The sequence below is a fragment of the Tenrec ecaudatus genome, chromosome 9, assembly GCF_050624435.1.
Source record: "Tenrec ecaudatus isolate mTenEca1 chromosome 9, mTenEca1.hap1, whole genome shotgun sequence".
Taxonomy (NCBI): Eukaryota; Metazoa; Chordata; class Mammalia; order Afrosoricida; family Tenrecidae; genus Tenrec; species Tenrec ecaudatus.
In genome coordinates, this window is record NC_134538.1 from 125,320,988 (window position 1) to 125,348,856 (window position 27,869).

A 27,869-nucleotide genomic window follows, 5' to 3' on the forward strand; every position below is an offset into this window, starting at 1 on the left:
GTGGCCCAAGACCATCCTTCCTATCAGACTTGCTCCACGCTGGCTGAGCTGAGAGCCCATCTTAGCTGCCAGGAGAGAGGCGCTGGGAGACAGAAGGGAACCCAGTTTGATGAGAGAGAGGTGGCAGTTCAGAGGATGCCAAAACTTAACACGTGTTTTTCTGGGGCCACTGAGAAGTAGCTGCCCAGGCAGGATTCGCTGTGCAAGGATTTCCTTTCTCGGTGGAAAACAATGGGGAGAGCTGCCTGAGGCGGAGAGTCATCAGACCCTGGGGCAGGTTTGACCTTGAGGGAAGGAAGGAGGACCAGCATGTCCTAGATTGCCTGCAACCTCAGGAAGGTTTGTCAATGCTAGAGGGAGCTCTTCAAGCCACTTGCTGACTGTCAGAGATAGGAATAAGCCTGCCGTGGTGAGTCTGCCATGTCCACGCAGGGAAACACAGCCTCCGTGCAAAAGCAGCCACAGACTTCAGTACATAGCAGCTGAGGCCACGTTCAATTATGTTCCTGCAACTGCAGTTCTGCAAGGCATATCCTCCCGCAGCCACTGCGCGTGTGCACGCACACACACACACACACACACACACCGGTACCATCTATCTGCACCGTAAAGATATCTACACTATACATATATGGGGTTTGCCCTGCCTCCCATAGCGAGGTTGAATTTCCCTTTCTATTTCTTGTAACTGGACTTGACATGTGGAGTAAAGAATTGAACTTGGCCCCAAGACTTTGTCCTCCATTTCTGAGAGGCAGCCTTTAAACCCTGGCAATTTCCCCAGAGTCAAAGCCCTTTTCTGTTCTCTCCGGGATCTAGACCTGGCAGATTATGGTAACAAGGTGATACTGAGTGCCAGGAAACTGCACTGTGGGACAGCAGCCAGGCTCGGGGAGGAGGGCGGGGGCCAGTCACTCGGGCCAGTGTCATGAGGCCCCAGGGAACGCTCTGGACACAACAGCTCCCTGGTCTTCCTGACCGGTGATTGGCATCAATGCAGGGGGGAGGGCAGCACTCCCCTTTCTGAGAGACGGGAATGGCGCGCTGGTCGCCTCTGGGGCCTTGTCCTGTGTGCTGTTCATGTGGCTCCTTTTCACTACGATAAAGCAATTTCCATGGCCCGCTGCGTTGATTCAGTGAATTATGGAACCCGAGAGAGTAGTAGATAAGTCAGAAATGAAAGCCCTGCATTTATGGCTGATATGCTGAGAGCCCAGATGTGCATCCAGCGGGCCAGAAGTGAGGGTGTGTGGGGACCTGAGGCTGTAGCTGGCCGCTAATGTCTTGAGCTGGCGTGGCAGTCTGGAGGACTGTGTGTGCCCTGACCCAGCACTGGGCCAGAGGAAGAGGTGTTGTGCGTGCTGCTGGCATAGGACAGAAGCTGAGCAGAGGGGGCAGAACTGACCACAAACTGATTGGGAATGAACAACCCAATGGGAAGCGGAGCAGTGGGATTTGCTCATCCTCTCGCTACTCCACCTGCTCTGGCAATGGAGCAACCACAAAGGCAGCACCGCACCGCTTTGCCAAGTGCTGAGCGTTGGAACTTGCTTTCTCTCACACATCTGGAGTCCTGTGATCTCTGGGTGAAGAACCTGAACTAGCCGAGTGGACGGAGACAAGCACCATCCCATCCTCAGGTAGCTTAGAGCACCCAGCCCCAGCCCAGCTCCCTGATGACCAGAGAGGCCAGCCACATCCTACTGGTGCCGAAAGAACCACCAGATAGCCCACAGCATTATGAGGAAGGACCCGGGTGGCCCAAGGATTAAGCCCTCAGCTGCTAACTGAGAGGTCAGTGGTTTGAACCCAGAAGCTTCCCTCCACAGGAGAAAGGGTCTGGCAATCAACTGTCATCAAAAGTACAACCTAGGAAACCCATGGGCCAGGTCTACTCTGTCCTGTATGGGCACCGGGAGTTCGAATCCCCTCAACAGCACAGAGCACTAGCAAATGCTTGTTGTAGGCGGTCATCCGCCGAGAAGCAACAAAGCCCACATGGAAGAAGCACACCAGCCTGTGTGATCATGAGGTGTTGATGGGATCAGGTCTCAGGCATCAAAGACCCAGAACAAAAAAATCACATCATTGTTAAAGAGGAGAATGCAGAGTGGAGACCCAAAGCCCATCTGTAGGCAATTGGACATCCCCTTACAGAAGGGTCGTGGGGAGGAGACGATGCTGTCAGTGTGCAGTGTAGCAACAATGAAACATACAACTTTCCTCTGGTTCTTTAATGCTTCTTCCCCTCTCCCCTCCCCACTATCATTACTCCAATTCTGCCTTACAAGTTTGGTTAGACCAGAGCATATACACAGGTACAGATAAGAGCTAGAAACACAGATAACCCAGGACAGATAAACCCCTCAGGACCAATATTGAGAGTAGCCATACCAGGAGGGGAAGGGGAAGGTGGGAGAAGAAAGGGAGACCTGATCACAATGATCTACATAGAACCCCCTCCCAGGAGGTAGACAACAGAAAAGTGGGTGAAGGGAGACATCGATCAGTGTAAGACATGAAACAAATAATAGTAATTTATAAATTATCAAGGGGTTGTGAGGGAGGGAAAGTAGGGGAGGGAGGGGAAAATGAGGAGCTAATACCAAGGGCTCAAATAAAAAGAAAATGTTTTGAAAAGGATGATGGGAACAAATGTACAAATGTGCTTGACACAATGGATGGATGGTTGGATTGTGATAAGAGTTGTAAGAGCCCCAATAAAGTGATTCAAAATTGAAAATAAATGCTTGTCGTTTAACGCCACCTGGGAGCCAGCAGAAGATGACTGGCATGAGCGATGTCCATCTTCTACATGGAGAGGTTGAAGGCTAGGAACATGTTGAAGACCGCTCCAGATGAACTGAAGCCTCAGTGTTAGCCGCCTCCCTCAGCTGGACCAGAAGGCTATAAGGCTAGGGAGAGCATTACCTGGAGTCCATTGCGATCAGGCCCTCCAAATTCAACCCTCCACAGGCCATTTTGCGCGAATGGTACCCAGAGTTTATGGGGACTGTTCTGTGCTATTGAAGCCATTCAGACACAAGTCGGGGATCTCCTAATCTTCTGAGCATGGGGCTGAGAGGTATGGGACACGGGGGGTTTCTCCAGCCAGATTATAAACTCCTGTAGGCAGGACTCAGATTTGCAGTTCTCTTCCGTTTTTCTCTACCACTATTCTTTCTAGTCCTAAAAAACGAGCGTAGTTATTGTGTGTTGTGCTGCTAACTGCAAGGTCAGCAGTTCAAAACCACCAGCCACCCCCTTAAAGAGGTACAGGGTCAGAAACTCACAGGGGGCGGTTCCACCCTGTCTTAGAGGGTTTGCTATGAGTCAACACCGGCTCGATGGCAGCGAGCGAGTCTGGTTTGGGGTTCTCTGTGTTCTGAGAACAAACCCCGACATCATGGTGTTGACTGCTTGGGGAGGGACACACAATACACAGGGTAAATAAGTCAAATAGATAGTATATTGGGAAATGTCAAGTGGGAAATATTTTTAAATGAAGGTGAGGGTGGGAGAGAAAGCAACAGCGAGGGACTATTGATATCTTCAGTACGGTATCTAGAGAAGGTGTCACCGAGAAGGTAACCTTTGTTAGAAGCGAAAGAATGCAAAGGAGTGTGCTTTATGACTGTTTATGGGGCGAGCAGGGTGGTGGGTGAGCCAGCAGGACCTGAGTTCTGCAAGGCGACCGGCAAGGGGCAGACTGTACATTGCGTCTGTGGACCCAGGGTAGGAGTGGAATGATTTGAGGAGCCAGTGTGACGTGATGTTTGTGGTGTTTAAAAGGAGGCCAGGGAAGAAGTAGGGAGACCCGTCCAGAGGTTGCTGTCTTAACCATGGGTTGGCTTTGAATTGAAGGTCAAATAGAGGTGACCAGGCTGCAAAGCCACATGCGGTCCACATTTGTTAGTGGGCGGGGGAGACTGACTCCTCTCTTTCCGCCAGCATGATGGTGCCTGAAAGAGCAGCCAAGGGGACGCTGCTTCTGGACCTGAACAAGTTCTGCTTTGATCATGACAGCGAAGCGCCAAACAACAAGTTCAACTTCTCCACGCCGTCCGGAGTGGGCAGCGACAGCCGATTTTCACAGGATCCAGCCGGCTCTGGGAAACTTGTGGTCAGTGAATGAACACTGCATCATTTAAAGGGCAGCGGGGAAGCTGGTCTAAGTGTGTCGCTATAGAGAGAAATCTCCATGGTAACATCCCCTCAGAGTGTGGGACCACTGTCACTGACAAACTTACGAGTGAGCTGCATCTCCCATGTGCTCTTTCTTTCGTCCTGTTATGCACACTTGTGCCTCGGGGGTTCCGGGCCGGATTGGCACTTGGCACCGCTCACAGTTGGCCTCTGTGCTATGTGCCTCCGCAGGCTCCCATTGGTGCCCTCTGGGCTCCAGCACATTGTCCATTCGAGTGCTCCTTTCAGGCCCGTGCAGGGGTGAGGTGCCAGCAAGCAGGGCGAAGACCAGGAATGAGTTCAGCCTTGTAGACCCACTGGGTGAGACGCTGCTGGCTCGGTGGTCAAGTGTTCATCTGGTAGGTAGGACACCCGGAGTTGGTTCCCAGCCAATGCTCCTCGTAGGCAGCTCTCACCTCCAGGTGCTGCTGAACGGGGTTCAGCCGAGCTTCTCAACAGACTAAGGAAAAGGGATTGACCATCTTCTCTAGAAAATCAGTCCAAGAAAACCCTGAGGGATCCCAACAGTCCAAGCCCAACCGGTCACGAGAATGTCACAGGGCCGGGCCATGTTCTGTCCAGTCGTGCTTTGGGTCAGACCAACCTGGTGGCAGCTGAAAACACCACAACCACTGGAGAGCCAAACGGGAGATTGAGAGTGGGTGGGCAGGCCACTCCAAAGACACAGAACCGTGCTGGCAAAAGGTGGGCAGGGCGGGTCTCCAGAGTGGTTTGCACCAGCGATAAAGCCTCCCCTCTCTCGCCATAACCCACCCCGGTCCTCCTTCACACCCCAAGAAAATCCTACCAATTTGACTCAGTGTCATTTCAAAAATAATGCCTATTTTCTCTCTACTTAGGAAATTGGTACATGCTCATTGCAGAAAATGCAGGGAAACCCAGAGCAGCATGGCCATTGCCAATAGATCGGTGATAAGCACTGTCGCTGTTCTGGTCTATTTCCTTCTTGTCTTTTTTCTGTGCATCCGTTTGATACATATTCTAGACCTGCCGACCTGCGTGTGTTGAGCATACCCTGCAGGTAGCAATCTGTCTCCCCTCCCGATTTCCTTCAGCGAGCCTGAGGCTGTGAGTCCCTGCCGTTGGGCCACAGTACCCACGATCATCTTTGTCTCGAAATCCTCTCTCCTGATAAATCCTTTTGCATACATCAATTAGCAGTGAAGAAAACGTGTGTGTCAGGCTGGGTGGTCTAGAGAAACAAATCCAGTGACACGCATGTGTGGATAGGAAAGAACTTTATGTCAACAAGTAATCGTATCTCAAAAGAAAGCGTCTCAGCCCAGTCCAACTCCAGTCCACAGTCCCAGGCAAACCAGGGCCCTCTTCAGACTCACCAGTGGCAGGCTGGTGGTGCAGTAAAGTGGAGCAGCAGGCAGGGAGTGAGATCACAGCCCGATGGATCCAAGGCTGGTGGTAGTATGGCAGGGTCCGGAGGCCCCCACAGGACCACCCCTGGAGGCAGACTCAGAGTCCCAGAGATGTCCCAGCGAGGAAGAAGATGAAATGACAGAGAGGCAGTTCCCAGAGTCCCTCACGCTCATACAAGGCCACACCCCTAAGGGGGTGTCACCAAGCTACCACTTAATTGGCAGGTTTGACACCGCCCCTAGCCAGGAGTGTCTAGCAGACATAAAATCATCCACCTCTCACAGGTATGAATATAATTTTTTTGTTTCGCATACAAATGACAAAATGCTGTCCAGAAATGGTTGGTCATTTTATACATCTGCCTGTAGTACATGGAAATGCCTTCATCGCTGTAATACGGAGGATTGTTTATTCTGTATAATCTCTCTGTTTTCATCTAGTTGATTGGTGACCTAGATTATGAAGATCCAAATAATCTGGCATCCGGCAATAAATACATCATGGTACTCCAAGTGCAGGACATTGCCCCTCCTTACTATAAAAGCAAGTATCATTTTGATTTATTTCATGAGGCATCCTGAGCAGCAACAACCTACTGTGTGAAGTAGTGTTTTTGTTTAAAAGGTGATTTCAACAAAGCCTAACACTTAGGAGTCACCCCCATGTCCCCGCCCCTTCTGCATCTAGCACATTTAATCCATCCTTCTATGTCACCTCCTAAAGTTGCAAGAATTGTCTGCCCATCGCCACTCTGCACTCCGCTGCCCCTGTGCTAAGACAGGGCCTTTCTGGCCTTGGCTGAATTCAACACGTTCCAGTCTCTTAAAGGTCGCTCTACCTCTGTCTTGTCCCTCTCCGATGCATTCTTCCCGTTTCTACTGGTGATGTTTTAAGAAGTGCAGGCACCAACAGATGACCTCCTTGCTTAAAGCCCTTGAGCGTCTCCATAACTTTTGGTGTTCAAACTCTCGGTGTCACATAGAAGGACTTTGATCATCTAGGCCCTACTTAATCTCCTCTGACCTCATCTATCCCCCCAAAACCAACTTCTTCCCAGCTGCGCCAAACAGCTTGTCACTTTCCCTACTGAATTATATTGCTTTGTACCTTGATTTCCTTGCACATGTCAAGAACACTCGCCTGATCCCCACCGTTGGCCCCTGACTCTGTCTTTGTAGTCACTGAGCAGTTCAATGCTAGATTACTAGACAAAAATTTGGCAGTTCAAGTCCACCCAGAGGCACTTTGGAAGGCAGGCCTGATGATGTGCTTCTGAACGTTCTACAGAGGGCAATTCTCCCCTACACACCTGGTGTCACTGAGTTGGTGGCAACTGGAATCACTGCCCAGTTGTAAGGCTCAACAGGCACTTCCTCAAGGAAGGTGGTCCTCCTTGGGCTTCTATAGTGCCCGGTGCGTGGGTTTATCAAGGACCCCAAGCTCCTCGAGGGCAAGGACCAACCCTGTCTTACTTATCTTCGATCCCCAATATGTTGTATAGAGTCTGGTACATAGAAAGAAAGTGCTTTAGAAATGTTGAAAATGAATAAGAATAGACTATTGAGACCTATTCTATTTTTCTATTTCCGTTTTTAGATAACATCTACATTTACATCCTAACAATTCCAGAAAATGAGTTTCCTCTCGTCTTTGATAGGCCAGCCTATGTGTTTAATGTGTCGGAAGTGAGCTCAGGTAGGTAACAGGCACCGCGTGGCCCATCCTGCTCTGGATAGACTTGCCCACACCCACGTGTGCCTCGTGGAGGGGAAGTGCCCTTTGAGGGGCCCTGCGTGGTGTTTCACCAAGGCTTCTCAGTGCTTACTGCGTCCCTTACATTTCATTCAAATTGCCCTGACTGCTGAGGAGCCCTTCAGGAGAGCCGGGACCTGGAAAGCTGCTGACTAAATTACATTCCTCAGACCCCTGATCAGTACTCTGTCTGTCTGCCTGGTGGCGCTCATCCTCCCTCTTTGTCGCCTCACTTTGCTCCTGGTTTTTATCCGGCTCACGCAGAGGCTTGAAATGGAAGAGCAAAGTTCCCAGTTCCTCTTCCCTTAAAAGCAAAGACATGCGCTCTCCTTAACCAGCATGCACTGGTGGCTTCTTGTGAGCCCTGTATCGCACCTTGATTGCCGTGTCACACTGCTGACTGCATCTCACCCAGCTCCTACTCCGGCTTCGCCTTCTTCCCGCCTCCCTCGGTCTGAAGGCGATAACATCACCTTGATACAATCGTAGATTCCCCGCACAGGTTTTGTTCCTTTGATTGTACATCACACAGGCCACAAGAAAAATACAAAATTCAAGCACTCCCTTTTTGAATCCTTTTATTTGGGGCTCGTACAACTCTTATCACAATCCATATACACATCAATTGTGTAAAGCACATTTGTACATTCATTACCTCATCATTCTCAAAACATTTGCTCTCCACGCAAGCCCCTGGCATCAGCTCATTTTTCCCCTTCCTTCCTCGCTCTCCCCACCATCTTGAACTCTTGACAATTTATAAATTATTATTTTGTCATATCTTACACTGTTCGATGTCTCCCCTTACCCACTTTTCTGTTGTCCATCCCCCAAGGAAGAGGTCACATGTAGATCCTTGCAATCGGTTCCCCCTTTCCACCCCACTCTCCCTCCATCCTCCCAGTATCGCCACTCTCACCACTGGTCCTGAAGGGATCATCCACCCTGGATTCCCTGTGTTTCCAGTTCCTATCTGTACCAGTGAACATCCTCTAGTCTAGCCATATTTGTAAGGTAGAATTGGAATCATGATGGGGGGATGGAGGGGAGGAAGCATTTAGGAACCAGAGGAAAGTTGTATGTTTTATCGTTGCTATACTGCACCCTGACTGGCTCGTCTCCTCTCCGAGACCCTTCCATAAGGGGACGTCCAGTTGCCTACAGATGGGTCTTGGGTCCCCAATCTGCACTCCCCCTCATCACAATGATTTGATTTTTTGTTCTTTGATGCCTGATACCTGATACCTTTGACACCTCGTGATCACACAGGCTGGTATGCTTCTTCCATATGGGCTTTTTGCTTCTGAGCTAAATGGTCGCTTGTTTACTTTCAAGCCTTTAAGACCCCAGATGCTATATCTTTTGATAGCCGGGCACCATCAGCTTTCCTCACCACATTTCAAACACTCCCATTTAAAACTACTCCCCCTTCATTTTATTTCCTAGCTTTATAAATGGTTTTGTTTCCTGACATAGAGTTTAAGACAAAATACAAAAAGTGGGTCAAAAGAAAATGTGTCTCTTTTACCTCAGCCAGTAAATAACAAGTGTAACAGTGGTAAGATTTTTTTAAATAAATGAATTCATAGACCTTACTACAATTACTTTTAAAAAATTAATCATTTAGTTGGGGGGCTCTTACAAATCTTAGAACAATCTACCATTCATTTGTATTAAGCACACTTGTACATATGTTGCCATCATCACTTCCAAAACATTTTCTTCCTACTTGAGCCCTTGGTTTCACCTCCTCTTTTTCCCCCTCCCTCCTCACATTGTCCCACCCTTGTGGATCCTTGATCAATTATGTATTATTATTGTTTCGTATCTTACACTATCCGTTGTCTCCCTTCACCCACATTTTTTGTTATTCATCCAACCTTGTGATAGGTTCCCCTTTCTCCCCCTTGCCCCGCCCCATCACCCCCTACCCTCATGATATCACTGCTTCCGCCACAGTTCCTGAATTCCATGAGTTGAGCACTCTTAGCTGTAACAATGTGTGGACTACAATTACTTTTGACTATCTACTTTGGGTCAAGTACTTGATGCTTGGATTATAGAGTTGACTTAAAAAGAAGGTTTGTGCCCTTAAGTATAGTTTATGAGAAAGAATGTAAAACAAGCAAGTTGGGGCACCTGTAGCTCTACTAGTTAGATTTGTGAGTGAAGAAAAATGTATCGGCAGTTTATATTTATTTTTATTTCTGTTTCGAAGAGAACTTCATTCTATTATAGAAGATTTGAGACATGCACAAGAGGATAAGGCAGGAAAGGGAGCGAAGCCACTGCAGACATCTCTGCTGCCCACAGGATGTATACACGCGCTCTCTGCAGTCTTGTGGAGAATGGCAGGACCTTCGGCTTGGACCACAGAGCCAGTTAGCCAATAGAAGTTCATTACCATGAACTAGGTCCCGAAGGCTTTAGCGATAGGCAATTGGTTGCTAGCCGGGAGGTTGGTGGTTTGACTCACGCACAGCTCTGGGGGACAGAGGTCTACGGAGTGCCTCCCTAACAGCCCAGACCCCCCGGGAGCAGGTCCAGTGCCCAACGCAGGGTCCTCACGAGTCACGTTGATGGCAGCCGGTTGGGTTTTCATTGTTGGTTTTAAACTTAATGCAATTCAAGGTATAAAATCCACCAAGAATGAGCAACACCAAGGCCTCCAAAACTCATTCCCCACCTGCTGGTCGTAAGCTGGCTCATCTGTTCCTGAGCCTCAGACATACTCTATTCCAGCCAGAGCCCGGATCGGCCAGGTGCACGCCACCGATAAGGACATGCCCCAGAGCAGCATCTCGTACGCCATCTCCACGGGCGGGGCCAGCCCTCGGTACCCCAGCATGTTCTGGATTCATCCCAAGTCAGGAGAGCTCCAGCTGCTGACGAAAGTGGACTATGAAACAACCCCCAGCTATGTTCTCAAGATCCAGGCCACCAACAGCGAGGGCACAAGCACAGCCACGGTGAGTGCGGCCTTTGATGCGCTTCCGGTCTCTCTGACACCTCCAGCTGTGTGGCTTTGACAATGAGGAAACTGCCTGGGCACGGCCTGAAGGCGGTGGGCCCTGGTGCTCAGAGCAGCGCACTGGACACCCAGGCGTGTCCAGAACAGCAAGGTTGACAGGGTTGATGTCTGTCGGTCACATTCGGAGAAGTGCTGAAATGATGGCCAGAGGGTAAATGATCTGCTTAACCCACAGGGTCAATCCGTGGGGCACGTGCCTTCCTGGTGCCCTGCAAGGCTCCCTTTGCTTTTGCCAGGGACTGGCCGGTGGGGAGAAGCTCGCTGTCCGGAAATGCAGGGTCCATCGCTCTGCCTTTTCTCCCAAGGGTGCTCGTGTCGTGTTTTAACCCACGCCGGGTTGTGTCTGCGATCTTCAAATGTGGTGGCCTACTGTCGCGCTAGGGGCAGTGGTGGTGTCATGGTGGGACTCTTGCCTTCTTGCTGGCGATGTGGGTCTAATCCCGGACAATGAACCTCAGGGGCAGCCATCGGCGGGTGCTGTCAGCGGAGGCTGGCTCTCGTGCAGCTCCGGGGATGAGTAGGTTTCAGTGGAGCCTCCAGACTAAGATCAACAAGAAAGTCTTAATGATCTACTTCAGATAGCCGGCCAATGAAATCCCAGGGGATCCCAATGGTTCAAGCTACAGCCAACCACGGGGATGGCGCAGGACTGGGCTACAGTTCCTTCCATCATCCACGGGGGTCGCCATGAGTCGTGGGCCAGCTCAGTGGCAGCCAGCAGTGCAGAGAGGCTCCTCGGCCTCGAGGCAGAGGGCTGCAGATGATCTGAGGCCGGAGGGTCTACGTTCTAACAAGCTCCCGAGGGGCGCCAGTGCTCCTGGTCCACAGCCACCCTTTGAGTGGCAAAGGGTTAGCCGGGCGGTGCCGTCGGGGATTTGGATGAGCAGAGGGTAATGGGATGGCCACACGGGCATGGCTGTTTCTTGCTCTTCCCATTAGTAACGTGCAAAAGCATGAGGCAGCCAGTACCACGTGGAAAATGACCGGGTTCAGAGTCAGCAGACGGAGTTCATTTCTCAACTCTGATCCCAATTTTCTCAGGGGTCTGAGCAATGTTTATCTCCATGTTCCAATTTCCCTGTCTCTTACATGGATAGTCAGCTGATAACCCCGTGCCCAAAGAGCCCAGCTCCTGTGATGACTTGCTTTGAATTAATAGGATGGTGTTTTCACGAGGGCATGTAGCTGGGGGAAGGATGCGTTACATTGGAGACAATTGCAGCGTTTATTAGGCTGGGCCTTTTAAACATTTTTTTAGAAAGATGATGGCCTCCACTTTGGGAGCTAACTAGAATGAACATTTTCATTTATTCCTAAGCTCAGAAAGAGGTGAAATCCCAAATTTCAAAGGTAGGATGAATGCGACTCAAAATTCATAAGCTTCAGAAAGGTGACGAACAAATAATCACATAAGTCCCTTTCAGGGCTGGAAGACTATGGTTCTCTGTTGGCAGCCAGCCCAGTCCATATCCTGCTCTCCAGGCAACTAAGACCGCTGTGGAAGAGAAGGGTGGCCGGGTGGGTAGTGCTAACAGCCCAGTTACAGACAAGACCCCGCCTGCGTCAGACAGGTCCGGTCCAGCCTAGAGGGTCTCAGCCCTGGCTACGTATTAGAATGATCCGGGGAACATTTTTCCCCAAAATCACACCATGCCTGGGTCCCACCTCCAGAGAATCAAATTCAATTGGTCTGGAATGTGCCCCGGGGATGTGGAATGGCATTTGAGAACCACTGCATCAGATTCCAAAGTTGAAGGCTGAACTCCCAATTCACAAGAAAGTAGAGTGGACCACTACCCATCCATAACCATCACTGGAGAAATAATTCAGCATCTTTTTGGGATGAACCAGTGTGTGTGTGTGTGTGTGTGTGTGTGTGTGTGTGTGTGTGTGTGTGTGTGTAGGCATGTGACTGCATCCATAGATCTTTCTCTCTCTCTCTCTCTCTCTCTCTTTCTCTCTCTCTCTCTCTCTCACACACACACACACACACACACACACACGCACACGTACAAGCATGGAGTACAGACATGAATGGTATAGGATTTTGGGTAGGATGACCTTGAGTTCAAATCTCAGCTCTGCCACTTAACCAACTATGATATTAGGTCAGTCACTTGACTTCTAAGCCTGGTCTGAGTGTGAGTACTAAGCCTCAATTTCCTTAGCAGTAAAATGGGACTATTGATATTATCTATAAGAAGGTAAATGAGCTAATTCACAGGAAAAAATGCTTAGTCCAATGCCTGGCCCTTAGTAAGCGCTTAATAAATATGAACTCTTCAGAAGGATGTCTTATTACTCCAGGTGACTGTGAACATCCTGGAAGAAAACGATGAGAAACCAGTATGTACCCCAAGTTCTTCTTTCCTGGCCATCCCCGTGGATCTGAAAGTCGGCACGAACATCCAGAACTTCAAGCTCACCTGTACTGACCTTGATTCCAGCCCCAGATCTTTTCGTTACTCCATTGGCCCAGGTACAATGCTTGGCTTCCCCAGTCTGGACCCTGTCCTTGAGGGCACTGGTCTCCGGAGTGGAGGTCTGTGCTCACAGTGGATGTGGTGGGGGTACCTCACAGGGATGAGGAGCCTAAAGGCTCCTGTGCCCCCCTCTTCCTCTTTGCCTTTCCCTTGTCCTCACCCAGTTCTTCCAACCCCCAGACAAAGCCACCCAAGGGCCCCAGGAAGACGACCCAAGGACCCAGACGAGTTCAAAGATGTTTCATGTGGATAATTAAACAAATAAAATCAGCTCAGTTCCTCTACCCCAGCCTTTCCTGAAAGCTTGTCATGCGCAGGGCTTCCCAGGGTACTCTCTGGGTGATAATAGATGGAATACATTCTGAACCGTGTTCTCAGGAATTCTCTTTTGCTCCATTCATCTCCTCTCTTAAAAAAAAAATATACGGTGGTGGTGGTGGCGGTGGTGGGGAGAGCACCCCTCCGAGGAAATTAGACCAACATAGCTCATCTAATGAAGTGCTGGAGCCAGAGATGGGACCCTACACCAGCCGAGTCGTACCAGGGAAAGAGTAGGAGCCATCCCAGCCGCCTGCTGAGGCTGGCAGAGCAGGAAGGAAGCCTCTGAGCCGGCTGTGTCACAAACCCCGGGGCAGACACCGCCTGGAGCCTGCAGTTGCTGAGGATGGAAATAATCCAGACTGAGAGCCCCAAGGCCTTCATCGTGCACTTCGCTGCTGCTGAGGGAGCGAAAATTGCATCATCTCCTGCTCCATTTACTGGTTTTCAGTTGGTAATGAGTCTGGAGCCACCAGAGAAATGAGCAGGAGCGCGCTTGGGCTGGCAGCCTCTCTGCCCCAGGCTCCTTGAGCTGTGAGCCGTGAGCCCCAGTGGAGCTGTGTGTGTATGTGGCGGGCGACGGGGGGGGGGGGGGGGTGTACTACACGAAAACCTGGGTCCAGGATTCCTGAAAAGTCAGGAGGCGCCTTCCTTAGAGGGTCCGGGGGCAAGCTGCAGTCTGCGACCCGTCCCATTCCAGGAGTGTGTGGCACAAAGCTGGCCTACAGGAAGGAGTGTGGCCTGTCCGTTGTCCACTCTTTGGTCTGAGTATGAGTTCCTAGGGTGATCACTTCAGGAAATGCTCATGGGGAGGACTGGCTGGAAGGGGCTGTGCCAACATTGTTCCATCTCTCTGTCTGATGCTCAGCAAGGCGGACGGCCATCCATTCCGGCTCTCCTCCTGACCTCAGCCACCCTGGTGGAGTGGACAGAAATTCCCTAGGGTGGATGAAATCCCTAAGGCAGTTCAGGCCCCTACATGTCCCTGACCCCGTCCTGGTACATTAAAAAACATGGTGTACACTTGAGGTATGGTCATTTGAGGGCAAGACCGAATGCACATCTACTTCTTAACCTTTACTTCTTCCTCTCCTTCCTTCCTTTCCCGTACACCCTTGTATCGAATCTCATTTAGGCAACACCAACAATCACTTCACCTTCTCACCCAACGCTGGGACCAACGTCTCACATCTGTTGCTCTCGGCTCACTTTGACTATGCCGGAGGGCTCGATAAGAGCCGGGACTACACTCTGCTCGTCTACATAACTGACGACAACTTGCTGTCCGGAAGGCAGAAGGCTGGGGCTCTTGTTCAAACAGGGACAGTGACCCTGAGCATTAAAGTGATCCCCCACCCAACCACAATCATCACCACCACACCCAGGGTAAGTCTTTGAACCGGGAATGCCCAACCACATGGCTCTGTGGTTTACACTGGAGAACCCCTTGGCCCCGGGGTCAAGGTGGAATGGAATGAAAGAGCTTTGGAATCAGGAGGTTGCTGAGGACGGGCAGGTTGCTGAGGACGGGCCCATGGCCTGACTGGGAAGTCAGTGGAGAGCAGATCAAGAAGTGGGTGGGACCTTGAAGTCATAGGACCACCACTTTTCCTAGTCTGGTGATGAAGAGGGTGTGTCTGTGCAGCGACCTGGGCTAGAGCGGGCATTGGCCACCTCGTGGCACAGGAGCCAGTAGGCATGGCCGGGTGCTACCATCACAATCCTCTTCTGCTTGGCCTTAGAGTGACTGCAAGTCAATGTTGGTGAAAGCAGACAGCTGCCGGGGGCCCTGATCTCTTCTGAAGAGTCACCCTGTGTTGTTTCCTATACCCACACCCCCCTTCACTCCCAAACTATTTAGTCACGCCACAAAAATTAAATTTCATGGCGAGAATGTGCCAGGCATTTTGGTGACCACGTCAAAAATGATTCCCGTGTCTCGGAGCTTTGAAGGCTTGTCAGTGGTTCTCAAAGTGTGGTTCGCGGACCAGCAGCATCAGCATCACCTGGGAGCTTCCCAGGTTGTTACAGCGATACGTCCCCCAGGCAGGATCATCATCATGACCTTCAGGGAAGTACATTGGGACCCAAGCACAAGCCCAGGTGACTGAGTCAGAAACTTGGGCAGTGGGATCCAGCAATCTGTGTGTTCAACAAACCCTCCACGCGACTCCGACATGCACAGTAAAGGTTGAGAGCCATGTGTATAGAGGGGTAGTCAGAAAAGAAACCAGTAAACAAACAGATACACTAATGGTAGGGTGTGGCACGTGCTAGGAAGGAAATAACAGGCACGGTGCTAGAATGCGGGTGGAGGAGGGCAGAGCTTTGGAACCGGACACCTGGGCTTGCCTCTGCTCCTTGGAGAAGCCGGCTTGTAGTGATGCTGACTCGCTTGTTCTCCATCTCCCTCTTGGCTTGTGAGAGCTGCAGCCTGGCCAGCAGCCCCACACGTGCCACATGCCACACGACACGTCAGGAGAAGCTTGGAGAAGGGCCCACGAAAGTGGTGAATGCCTATCTTCGCTGTGCTTGTGTCAGCCCTACCCCAGGGAGTGGGGCCCATGTTCTTCAGGACTTTTTGTTTAGTGGGAGCCAGTGGGGTCCCCTGATGAAGGAATTGTCGCCCTTCTTCTTTTTAAAAATAATCTTAAATTGTGAACTAGGTGGATGGAGTGGCATTTAAGACCCTCACCTCTGCATTCCCTACTTGAAGCCACTTATCAGTGCCTCCCCCAATATAGCCACCCCTACCTGAGCCCCCTCATTTCTTTCCTTTCTTAAGGACCCCCATCCTCTCTCCCACCCAAGCCAATACTTATCAACCTTGTGTCTTCATCTTTCCACCCTTGCCCTCGCTCCCTTGGGCACCTCCAAAGTCTGTTCCCTCCCATATACAAGGATTTTCACCTTGGGGGGGGACTTAATGCACGACCCAGCTATGACGTCTCCCATCATGAAGCCTCCAGAACTTGTGTACCTCCCTTCTGCTCTAGGACGCAGACCCTGAACCTGAGGTTTCACTGTGGAATCAGTTCACTCCTCTGGCAGGGGCTGATTGCAGTAGAGGGAGGGCGCTGAAAACCCAGCAAAGTGTCAAAATAAAGCGCTGTGCTCATGGCTCACTCCTTCCTAGTGAGAGACTATAGTGACATTGGCTCCTGGGTCCCACCATTCTTCGGCAGGGCAACCAGCCAATAGCACTTTTCAAGTCTAGGATGGGGAAGAAAGATAGAGTGATACTGGACCTGGGGCTGCTTTTCAGTTCCCCGAATTGTCTGGATTTTGATGGAATAGAAGTCGGGAGAGACAATCAGTGTGGCGCTGGGTGTAAGCAGCAGAAATGATGAGCACACGGAGATCCACCGGCCGAGGATACGTCAACAAACGGCAAACACTCAGCACAGGGGAGTCCGGCTATCAGAGCACTGCCTCTCACCCCCACCCTTTCTGCCGTTCAAGCCCAGGGTCACCTACCTGATCCAGAGGGAAAATGTCTATTCTCCATCGGCGTGGTACGTGCCTTTCGTCATCACCGTGGGCTCCATGTTGCTCCTGGCTTTCCTGGTGTCCCTGATGATCGTGTTGGTCAAAGCCATCCACAGACACTGGCCCTGCAGGATCAGGAGGGGCAAGAAGCTGCTGTAAGTGACCAATGCTCTTTCCACCACTTCCTTTAGAATACTGTGGGCAGAAGAAGAAAAGATGGAGCCGCAGGGTGCTTCTCCAGGTTACTGCGGCGGGGGGCGGGGGGGGTGTTGGTGGAGGAAAGAAAAGGAGACAGGAAGGGAGGAATCTTGGCTCTCTTTAGCCCTGAGGGCCCAACTCATCACCTGCTGTACCGTGAAACCATTCTCGTGGGTCCCCCTTATGGGCCTGTATCGTGGGTCCCCCCTGTGGGCCTGTATCGTGGGTCCCCCCTGTGGGCGTGTATTGTGGGTCCCCCCTGTGGGCCTGTATCGTGGGTCCCCCCTGTGGGCCTGTATCATGGGTCCCCCCTGTAGGCCTGCCCCACCTTCGATGCAGCTTGAGCCCCAACAGGCTTTTTACCAACGATCGCGTGGAGTCAGATGAAGCACACAAATGGGAATTAAGCTTTTGGTTGCAATGGCTCGAGTGGGCCCTTGTCCAACTGAACAATCATTGTGCTTTTGCATGTGGCCATGGTCCCTCTCTCTCCAGGGGCCGCAGAGGCATGCTCTCGCCCTCCCTCTGTCACCTGCTCACTAATATGCCTTTGACTGTGACAGTCTGTGGAGCGTCCTTGCTGACTAAAGTGAGCCGCTGAAGTAAAGTGGAGAGAGCATTGTATTTGTCTCTGGGTTCTCAGCAGCTTCTGGAGCTGGAGCACTGGAGTTATGGGCTTGAGTTCCAGTCCTGGCTCGGTGTGGGGCTTTGGGCCATGACAACCTCCTTGAGCGCCACTTTTCTTATTTATCAAAGAAGAAAACCAGTGAGACCCTGCAATGAGCAAATGCAAGTAAATCACATGGCACCCAGCTGCCATCAAGTCAGTTCCAACCCACGGGTGCCAGAGTCGAACCGTGAGAATCCATAGAGTTCTCCCTGGCTGGTCACCAGGCTTTCTTCCAAGGTGCCTGAGTGGGCTGGACTTGCCAACCTTTCTGTGAGTCACTGAACACGTTCATCAGTTACCCCACCCAGAGCCTCTTCCTTCACGTAGATGAAATGCTGAAGACCCAACAGCCACTACTGTGAGGATCCCGGTGCTATTCTTCCTCCCTGCTGAGTGAGTCCCAGTGGGTTTAGGGTTCCGGGTGCCAGCTCTGGCGCTATGCCCAAATGTGTCGGCGTGGGCACCTCTTACGTTTCAGGATTTCTCACTGAGAAAAAGAACGGATAATGAGACTCATGTGTCTTTTAGAGGTATTTTGAAGATTAACTAGTACTGTCAAATAATTTAAAATCAATGGATGAATGACTCAGTATAAAAGCATGAGGCATTCACATAGAGATGTGCATTGCATTTGGCCATGTTTATTGGGGAAGTTGTTGCTATTGGCAACCTTGACTTCAAGGTAAGAAATCCTGGAGCATCTGCTGAATTCTTTTTTTTTTTTTAATAAAAAGGCATTTTAGTTCGGACTCCACTGCAAATTGATTTGAGGGGGAAAAGGGAGCGTCTCTGAGAGAGAAAGTGACAGTTAAGCTTGTAAGATGGTGGTGCTCTGTGAGGGGGCGGGGGCAGAAGTACTTGAAGGAAGTCATCCGATAAACACAGGGGCTCACATGCAATGTATGGCTACATGTTAAATGTGCACGTAGGGCCTGTCCGTTTTTAACTTGGATTCTAAGTTTGAATTGTCTCCAACATGGTTGACATACAAGAAACTAGTGAGAAAATCAGGCTCAGATTGGGCCTCTCTGGTAACACATGGCAGCAAACATTTGTCACGAGAATCCAAGGTTATCACGGGAAGGGCCCAGAGAGTGTGCTCAGCTCCTCGTGTTACAGAAAACCAGGGTTTCCCATTCAGGCCTCAGGGCCCAACATGGTGAGCCAGGCCGTCTGCTCACGGCTGCTACTGGGGAGAGAGGAGGGACATGACAGATGGCCAGGGCAGTCGGATTGAGCTGGGCCTGCCCACGCTGAGCAAGGCAAGCTATCAGTGACCTTGGTTGTTACTAGAAGATTCAAGTTTCAAAATCCCCTAGAAGTATCTTTTCAGCAGGCCTCGTGGTCCCCTGAAAAATCAGTCACGGAGATCCCTGGCAGGCACCGTTCTACTCTGACACCTGCTGGGTAGCCAGGACTCAGAACTGACTCAGTGACAACTGGCTTTGTCCACAGCTCATTGTCGTCATCAAGAAAATCTGTTCCGTGAGGTTCTACGAAACAGCACGTGTCAAGCTCATCAGCTCCTAACACTCCTCTGGTCTGCAGCCAGGAGTGATGGAATTGATTGCTCTGCTTAGAGCAGGGTTGGGTGCCCAGAGTCCACCTGTCCAGCCTTCTGCTGGCCTTGCTTTCAGGGGCCACAGCTGCTCAAAGAAAGCCCTGTTGTCATGCGTCTACCACAGCACCAGGTCCCTTCCAGTTAAAGCCTCTCTTTCTCTCTCTCTCCCATAGGGTGAAGAAAGGAGGTATGCCCGGAACCTGCGGTCTGTTTTTCTGTTTGGTCTGTCACTGAGAAACGAATCAGAGAGTAATCACTTCTTGGCATGATTTTAGTGGGTGGAACAAAGCAGAGGTCTGATGAATAGTTTCACTATGGAAAGGAAAGGGCGGAGTGACTGGTGCCATCCGCCCGCTCAGCCCTGGTCACCTGCTGTCCACTTTATGTAAGCATCGTGAGGTCAGTACCAAGGCAAGTGGAGCAAGAATCCAACATCATCCATGTGCCAAATATCAAGCCCCCCAACCCCCTTCCCCGGGATCGATTCTGATTCATAGCAACCCCATAGAGACTGTGCGAAAGAGCAGGGCCCTGGTGGCATCGTGGTTACTCCTTGGGCTAACTGCAAGGTCAGCAGCTAGAAACCACCAGTTGCCTCAAAAGAGAAAGGCGAGGCTTTCTGGAGCCACCAAGAGCTCCAGTCTTGGCAGCCCACAGGTCTGTCGTGGTCAGACTGGCTGGAAGACAGCGAGTTTGGTTTCTAGGACAGAGGAGAACTCCCCTCGTCGGGTCCCAAGGTGGGGAATCTGCCACGGAGCAGACCATCACATCTTCATCCTGTGGAATGGCTTTGGGTTTGAACTGCTGACCTCTTAGCTGGCCACCGAGGACTTAACCTCTGTGCCATGAAGGTGGTTTTGTAGAAAAATGGGATGGAAAGAGAATGGGAGTTTTCTACTAGCTTTCTGAAGTGTGTGTGTGTGAGAGAGAGAGAGAGAGAGAGAGAGAGAGCGAGAGAGAGAAGCTATCGACAACAACCCTATTGATAGAAAAATTCTTTGCTGGGTCTGCAAGACTGAGTTCAAAGCCTGTGCAGGGAAGCGTAGTTGTAGGGATAGAATTTCAAGGTCAATTTCACAGTGGGGAACCTTGACTCTGCTTCTCCCTTTCCCTGCAGAAATGAAGATGGCCAAGAGAGCTGCGGTGGGGGTGAGTGTGGGGGGCGCGGGGGCTCGCGGTGCAGTGCCCCTCTCCCGCGGCGCGGCCCCAGCCTGCGCGGTGTTTATCATTCAGAGAGAGGCTTGTATTTGGCCACTGGAACTGATTGCTGCGGTGTGAGCCCCTGATAGAATTTGTTCCCTCCACTGAACATGTCTGCTGATATATTTGCAAAAGAACTAGATTTCATAAATATTGAATAGTGGTGTTTATTATCTACACCAGCCCTCCAGGAGAGTGAGTCGGGGGAGTGGAGTTTAAAGACCAGAACGGCGCTTCAGCCTTCAGGGGGATTTATTTTTTTCTCCACTCTTCCACAACCCTGTGGGAAAATGAGAGATAGAACACTAGCTGGATCTGGGATTGGCTCTGCCCGCTTAGGCAGCTCCCCCTGGGGAATTCCCGGCTTCCTTGAACTTCCTATTCCTCATCTATGAAGTGGGGGTGTGAGCATCTGCCCTGAGGTACAATCCCAAACCAAACTCTTCCAACTCACAGAGATCCTGTGGGACAGAGTGCTTCTGGGGCTGTACGGGAGCAGATGGCCTCATCTTACTCTCATGAAGTGGCCGGTGGGTTTGAACCACCAACCTTGTGGCTAGGAGCCCAGCACCACTAACCCACTGGGCCACCAGAACGCCTTCTGAGGTAACAGGTGAAGACGTGTTTCAAACTGACAAGGGTCACACAATGCAGAAGTTACAGAGTAGGTGGAGAGTTCCCTCCCACCCCTGGCCCATCTTCATGTCTTGTACTGAACCTGCTCACCCAGGAAGGTGACTCCTCCAGCTCTTCCCTCCCCTGTAGTAAGTAAGGCTTTGCTGTGCGTGCGCGCGCGTGTGTGTGTTGGGGGGGGGGGAGTACCAGGAGGAGCCCAGTCCAGCCCATTGGATGGTTTGCTGCAGACCCATCCCACAAGAGCATACACATCCCAACCTATATGAGAGGGGGAAGAAGAGGCAGCCTGTGGTGTCCCAGGTCTGGCCGTCTAAGTCAGGTGCCATTGGGAGGCCCTTCAGAGGCCCCTAGGCATGGTGGGATCTCAGTTGTTCAATCAAGAAATCCCATGACCATATAGAACGGGTTGCTACTGGGCTAGTGTGTTAGTCTGGGTGGAATAGAGAAACAATTCTAGGAGACACTCATGTGCATAGGAAAGAGCTTTACATACAAGAGCAGTTGAATATTGAGAAAACATCCCAGCCCAGTCCAGATCAAGTCCATAAGTCTGATCTTAGCCCATATGTCCAATATCAATCTATAAAGTCCTCTTCAGCCTCACAAAACACGTCCAATGACACCGAATGCAGGAAGATCACAGGCCTATGGGTGGAAGGTCTTGTGGCTCCAGTGGCGGTGGAAGCATCTCAGCACTGGTGTGAGTCTCCAGGTGGCTTCTCCAGCTCCAGGGCTCTGGCAGCATCAGGGTAGCTTCATGTAGCTTCTCATCAGAAATGTCTCACAGGGAGTGAGCGTGTGTCTTCTCTACAGTGAGCTATCTGTCTCCTGAGCGCCTCCAAAGGAGGGCATCAAGCTGAGATCTGACTGACAGGCTAGACTCCTCCCCTTCACTCTTAAGCCTCAAATTGACAACAGATTATGCAACTACCACAGCTGGCCAAATGGTGACACCCACATGCCCCTTTTCTATCTTTTCCCAGTTGAGGAGCTATGGGCAGGTCAGTGGGTGTTTGTTTATGGGGTGAAATGGGGAGTCAAAGGGCCTCACAGAGCCTCAAAGGCTTTCCCCCTGAGCTCGCTGAACCATCTGATGTCAGCACCCTCCGTGGGAGGTAGGTGAGGGCTCCTTGGGGATGGGGGACAGGTATGTTTGGCAGACATCTGAGGTATGCTTGGCAGACATCTGGTCCTGCAGGACGGCACAGAGCACTGGCCAAGAAAGGGCGTGGTGCAGAGCTCAGGGCTTAGGCAGTGAAGGCCGGGCTCAGATGCAGTACTGCATTGGCTTAGCTAAGGGGTGATGGCAGAGGGCACAGGGATCAGGTCCTGGAGACCTGCACCACCCCTGGAGACCAGCAGCACCGATCGGACCAACTGTGTCTGCTTTGCAATTCTGCGTGACCACGATCCTTCTCAGGCAAACAGATCTTGGCCAGGGTTGCCCGACATGGCTACCCTCCCCTCTGCCCAGTTCAGACACCACACTCCAGAGGCTTCGCTGGCCCTCAAGTCTGGATGAGATCCTGTCCTGTTCCATGCAGGGGCAGATTCGGTTCATTGCAGCCCCAGAGAACAGTGTAGAACTGGCCCTGTGAGTTTCCAAGGCTGTCAGTCTTGATGGGAGCAGAACGCCTCAGCTTTCTCCCTTGGAGAGGCTGGTGGGTTCGATGCCACTGACTCTGTGGTCAGCAGTGGCATGAGCCATTCTACCATGGGGGCTCCCGATGCCCCTCCCGACAGTGCCCTAGATTCCCCCTTTCACCGATGTTTCACTGGGCACTGCAGCATCTGTCTGTCGGTGGCTCCCACTTGCCCGCCAGCTCTGGGCAGACCGTGCCCACTCCTGCTCTAGCCCCCTGGGTCCCCAGCCTCTCGCACTTGCTGGATGGAGAACTCTATACGAAGAGAGTGTGGTAGAAGAGTGTGCTGTGTGGGGCGAGCAGCTTGGCCTGAGGGCGCGGAGAGGGTGGAGGGCTGTGTTGGATGACGCCCTTTTCTTCCCCTTAGGAAACAATACAGATGAACACAGTCTTTGACGGGGAGGCCACAGACCCAGGTAAATGATGGTGAAAGGCCATCCCTCTGGGAAAGTGGCCTTAGCTTGTCCTACTGTGAGCTGGGGAGGCCAAGGCGGAGCTCATCCAACGTCCTGCCCCATATTCTATGGGTCAGGCAGTTCGGCTGCTTGGCCTGTGCTGTGCTGGTCTTTCTAGGCTGAGACACCAGGAAGGACTTGCCGGCTGACCTGCAAACCCTCACCCACAAGTGCCTGTGTGAGGCCCCCATGGGATCCCACTTACAGACGCTCCCTCAGAAACCACACCCGTTTCTTATCTTCCGTCCTAAATCATGAACTGATTTTAAGAGGGTGTGAACACAAGAACCTAGGGCTTTTGCTGCCCCCCCTGGGACACTCAGGGCCACCCCACCACCCTTGGTACTTCTCACGCCATCCTGTCGGTAGCAGGAGGCTCAGAGAACAGGTGGGTTCGACTTCGTTTTGTCCCTAGACCGTGCGGAGAGTCCCTGTCACCCCTGCGACATCAGCTCCACATTTAGCTCCCGGACACACGTCTCTCTGCTTACAAAGGCTCAATTATAGACGGGAAGAGAGAGAAGGAAACCGAATTCAGTAGGCAAGCGCGCTGGCTGCCTGCCACCCTCGTCTGTGGAACCCTGCGCGCCTCCTCGGCAGGCTGGCTCCTCTCCAGAGAGGCCCTGCCGCCGCGCGCGCTGCTGCTGGAATTAAATCCCCCTCTATTATTAGGTACTTGTTACCATAATGTGCCCACATTAGCATAAGTGCTGGTGGGCTTCGCAGCCGGAGAGGCCACTCAGGCTGGATGGGAGGGCAGCAAGCACGGGCCCACCTGAAACCCCATCTTCTGTGGGTGATGTGCCCGGCCCTGGGGGCAGCTCTCCTGGCTCGATGTCTCAGGGAGAAGAGAAAGAGACGACGGCATGGGCCAACTGGACTAATGAGAACCAGCACACCAATTAGCGTCTGCTGGTTTCCACACACTAAAAATGGCTTCCACAAAGCCAAGGTTTCTCTCTCTCTCTCTCTCCACCCCCCACCCCGTTTGTTGAATCCCTTGTAAGAACAGGGTGCCGGAGACCTTGTAAAACAAATGAAAGACAAGGAGCCGGCACGGAGTAGCCCCAACTGAAATGAAGCTGAATTCATCCCAAGCTTCACACGGAGCCCCCGAGAACAACATCCCCTCCTCACCTGGCAGTGAGATGGCCTGGGCGCCCGCCCCTTGACTGTGCGCTGAGAGGGGCATGCTACTGGCCTCGAGTGGGGCCTCCTCATGCCATGCCCTTGAAGGGAGGGCAGGCTGGCGACAAGGGTTTGTGCTGCTGCCAGCCTGCTTCCCAGCTCTCATGAGTCACACCTGGCAGCTGGCTGGACGGGAGAGGAGCAAGGTGGAGATGGGGGCCAGGAGAGTCTTTGGGTTTCCTGGTTTATAGTGGTTTCCCAACCCCCTCCCTCTTTCTTCTTCTTCCAGTCACTGGGGCAGTATATGAATTCAACTCTAAAACCGGAGCCAGAAAGTGGAAAGATCCATTTGCCCAAATGTCAACCTGGAAAGACTCCAGTCCCCAGGGAAGCACTTCACACAGGGTTGCTGGTGGTGAGAGGACCACCCCGAAGAGAGAAGAGCCACAAAGGACAGGCTGAGGATGACTGTGTGAGATCCAGCAAGGACAGTGCGCCTGGTACACCCCACCCCACCCCGACCCTGCGTCCCACCACCCTGCCAGAAAAGGAACCCAACCCCCCACACACTTGGCTTCCTCCAAAACCACACCCAAGAAAGTCACTGGTATGGGCAGCAGGCAGAGGACTGGCCTTGCCCAGCAGGTGCCCCCAGCTCTGAGAGGGCAGGAGTGGCATCACAGAGTGGGTGTGAGTGTGGGCCCCCGTTGGCCAGCCTTTACAACTGTGCCCCCACTATGGCCTCTTGCTGAACCTGCACAGGAGCCACGTCCCTCGGGTCCCTGGACTGGCCCGGTTTCCATTGAGCAGCTGCAGCTGGCCTGTTTCCGTGTGGCGAGAGTCGGCGCGCCTTCCCCTTTGCACGGTCTGCTAGGAGGCTCCGTCCAGCTTCTTGGCCAACAGCAGCAGAGGCCTGTCCTCACTTCCGGTTAGGAAAGGGCACCACTCAGATTTCTTCACGTATGAATTCAGTTCATCGGCAGGAAATCGCCTTTATCAGTCAGCTCAGATCTTTTCCCAAAACAGCAGTGGAATAAGAAAACCAACCAACCAACCAACCAGCTCAACATCCGAGAAGGAGGAAACGTAACAGATGCTGTCTTTTATTGCCAATCCAGGGCTCACACGCTCTGCACTCTGATCTCTGTCGTCATAGATTCGCTTTGCCTCTTTTGAATTGTATATAAACGAAGTCATGCAGCAAGTACCCTTTGGTGCCCGGCTTCTTTTCTGCGGCAGTGTTTCTGGGAGACTCGGCCATGTTATATAGAGTGGAAGCAGTTCAGCCTTTGTAACTTGTGATGTCTTCTTCCATGGTAGGAGGGTAACACAGTTGATGAACACTTGGGTTAAGGCGCCCTGGTAGCTCAGTGGGTACACACCCAGCTGCGGACCCAAAGGTTGGTGGTTCGCATTCACCCAGCAGTGCTGTGGGGGAAAGGCCCGGGGATCTAGTCCCACTGATATGGACTGTGGGGAGGCCCCGTTGGATCGCTTTTGGTGGGTAGTGATGCCACGTGACAGACGTGACCTGCCCTGCAGGGCTCTCTTGGCTGTTGTTTTTCCAGAAGCGAGTGGCTCGGTCCCTCGCCTGTGGAGCATCTGGGTGGTTTCCAATGGCCAGTCTTTCCACTCTCCGCCTAACCGAGTGCTTCAGCCTCCAGATCCCTCCACAAGGATGCCAGCCTAGAAAACTGTAGGGGCAGTGCCACCCTCTCCCATGGGTCACTGTGACTCGGAGTCCACTCTGAGTCACAGAACAACACAGTTCAGTTGTTTCTCCCGGGTTCCTATACTTATGACGGACACGCCTGTCCTTCTGCACATGTGTTTGGTGAAATAAGTACTCGGTGCCTCAGAGTCAGTGAAGCCCCTACTCAGGAGGGGAACTGCTGGGACAAACTACTGGATTCTGCTGACCAGTTCCCAAGTGGTGGTTGCAATTTACACGTTCGCCAGCCGTGGCCGAAGGTTCCAATTGCCCTAAAGTCTTGCCAACACGGTCCTTTTAGTCTCAGCCCATTTGGGGAGGGTCTTTGCCCTTTTGATGAAAGTTAATATGCCACCAACCTTCCAACTCCCCTGCTCCTTCCCGGTGCCCTGTGATCAGAGGGACCTCAGGGTCCGGAGCCAGTGGGCAGCTGCGTGGAGCCAGGGCCTGCTGCTGTGAACGGTCGACTGAAAAGCAACTCAACGCCAAGGACGGAAATAAAGACTTTCCCATGTCTGCCTGGTTGTCTCCCCAGTCGTGCTCCCCAGCAGCCACGGATCTAGTCTGTCTCGCTCTCCTGCGGCTTCTGTAACAAATGACCACCAACTGGGTGGCAGAAAGCAACAGAAACATCCTCACACAGTTCTGGAGGCTGGGAGCCTGACATCGAGGCGTGGACAGGACCGTGCTCTCTCTGGATCTTTTCCATGTCTTTCTCTTCTCTTCTGGTCTTGCTGGAAGTCCTTGGTGTTTATTGGCTTGTAGTATGCCATTGTGGCCCTGCCTCTGTCATGCCACAGAGCTCTCCCTGCATTCTTGCGTCTCTGTCTCTTCTCCTCGCTTTATGGCAACACTGGTCACCTTGGGGTTGGAGGTCGCCTCAATGGCTGCTTCTGAACGTGATTATATCTGCGCAGACTCTGTTCACAGGTACCAGAGATTAGGGTTTCAACATCCTTTCGTGGGGACACAGTGCAACGTGTAACCTCGTCCAGTAGCCAAAGAGAGGACCAAGGGGGAGCCTGTTGGATTGGCACCTGCTTCCCACGGTGGCCCACGGGAGAACAGGAGGGCTTCTCCTGCCATTGGAGAACTTCAGAGAAATCCGTTGTGCGGTGCGTGTCTGCACATCCGTGTGGCTTCACGGGAAAAAGCGGGATTTTTCAAAAGGCCCCACCGTGGCCTGGATCGGTCATGATTGACTAATAAGGGTTGATCGACAAAGACGTCCCTTGAATAGTTCAGCTTCTGTGTGGTGAATGGCTGATTGCCCGCGTAAGACGCTGCCAGTGTGTGGCGCCCTCAGTAAAGGGCCTTACCCGACCATCCCAGCCTCAATGCAAGTAAAATGAAGCTCAGAGGAGGCCGAAGGGGGACTTAATAACTGTTTATAAGCCCATTAAGGATGATGAAAAGGAGGGCAGCGAGCAGCTGTTCATGCGTCTTCATTGATGACAGGTCAAGAGGGAATGGTGTTTAATGGCTGGAAGAAGCGAGTTCAGTTCGGCGCGGGGAGGAACCTCCCGAGGCTGGGCCTGTGTGAAGCACCCAGCGGCGTCCCTGGTGAGGAGGAGGACGGAGAGCTGCTCCTCCTCGAAGACCCACGACGCCACGAGCCTGTCCTCCTCGGGAGCCGGAGCGCGGGTGGCGCAGAGGCGACGGCTAACAGAAAACGTGTCCTCTTCTCTCTTGCGTGCCCGGCTCTTTGACTCAGGGCAATCCAAAGAGCTGGGGTTCAGAGATGAGACCATTTAGTTTCAGTACCCCAGGTTTGGGAGGGCTGTGGAGGAAGAAAGGGCCTCTGAATAAAATGAAGCCAGGGGCCCTTGAGAAGCGTTTGGGATTGTTCTTGCTTTCTCTTGCAAGGCCTTGCTTATTGCTAACCGCCATCGCCTGGACCCTGACTTGTGTGGGCCCTTGCATGACAAAAATGAAATGCTAGCTAGCCCTGCCCCTGCCTCCATGAGCAGCAGAGGGGGGGGCGGGGGGCAGACCACTGTGATCCATCCGCTTGTCA

General features: G+C 52.1%; 1 protein-coding gene across 1 annotated transcript in view; it reads left to right on the forward strand.

Moving 5' to 3' along the window:
- Positions 1-27,561, forward strand: part of CDHR3 (cadherin related family member 3) — a 70,784-nt gene extending 43,223 nt beyond the window's left edge. Inside the window, exons 8-20 of the mRNA XM_075557366.1 lie at positions 3,952-4,123; positions 6,018-6,120; positions 7,174-7,272; positions 10,072-10,298; positions 12,668-12,839; positions 14,297-14,547; positions 16,624-16,805; positions 19,253-19,266; positions 20,197-20,228; positions 22,704-22,826; positions 22,926-22,974; positions 24,431-24,556; positions 27,311-27,561. Of these exons, the coding sequence (XP_075413481.1) occupies positions 3,952-4,123; positions 6,018-6,120; positions 7,174-7,272; positions 10,072-10,298; positions 12,668-12,839; positions 14,297-14,547; positions 16,624-16,805; positions 19,253-19,266; positions 20,197-20,228; positions 22,704-22,826; positions 22,926-22,974; positions 24,431-24,556; positions 27,311-27,561 (1,801 nt within the window). The remainder of the gene's footprint in view (positions 1-3,951; positions 4,124-6,017; positions 6,121-7,173; positions 7,273-10,071; positions 10,299-12,667; positions 12,840-14,296; positions 14,548-16,623; positions 16,806-19,252; positions 19,267-20,196; positions 20,229-22,703; positions 22,827-22,925; positions 22,975-24,430; positions 24,557-27,310) is intronic.
- The last annotated feature ends 308 nt before the right edge of the window (positions 27,562-27,869 follow it).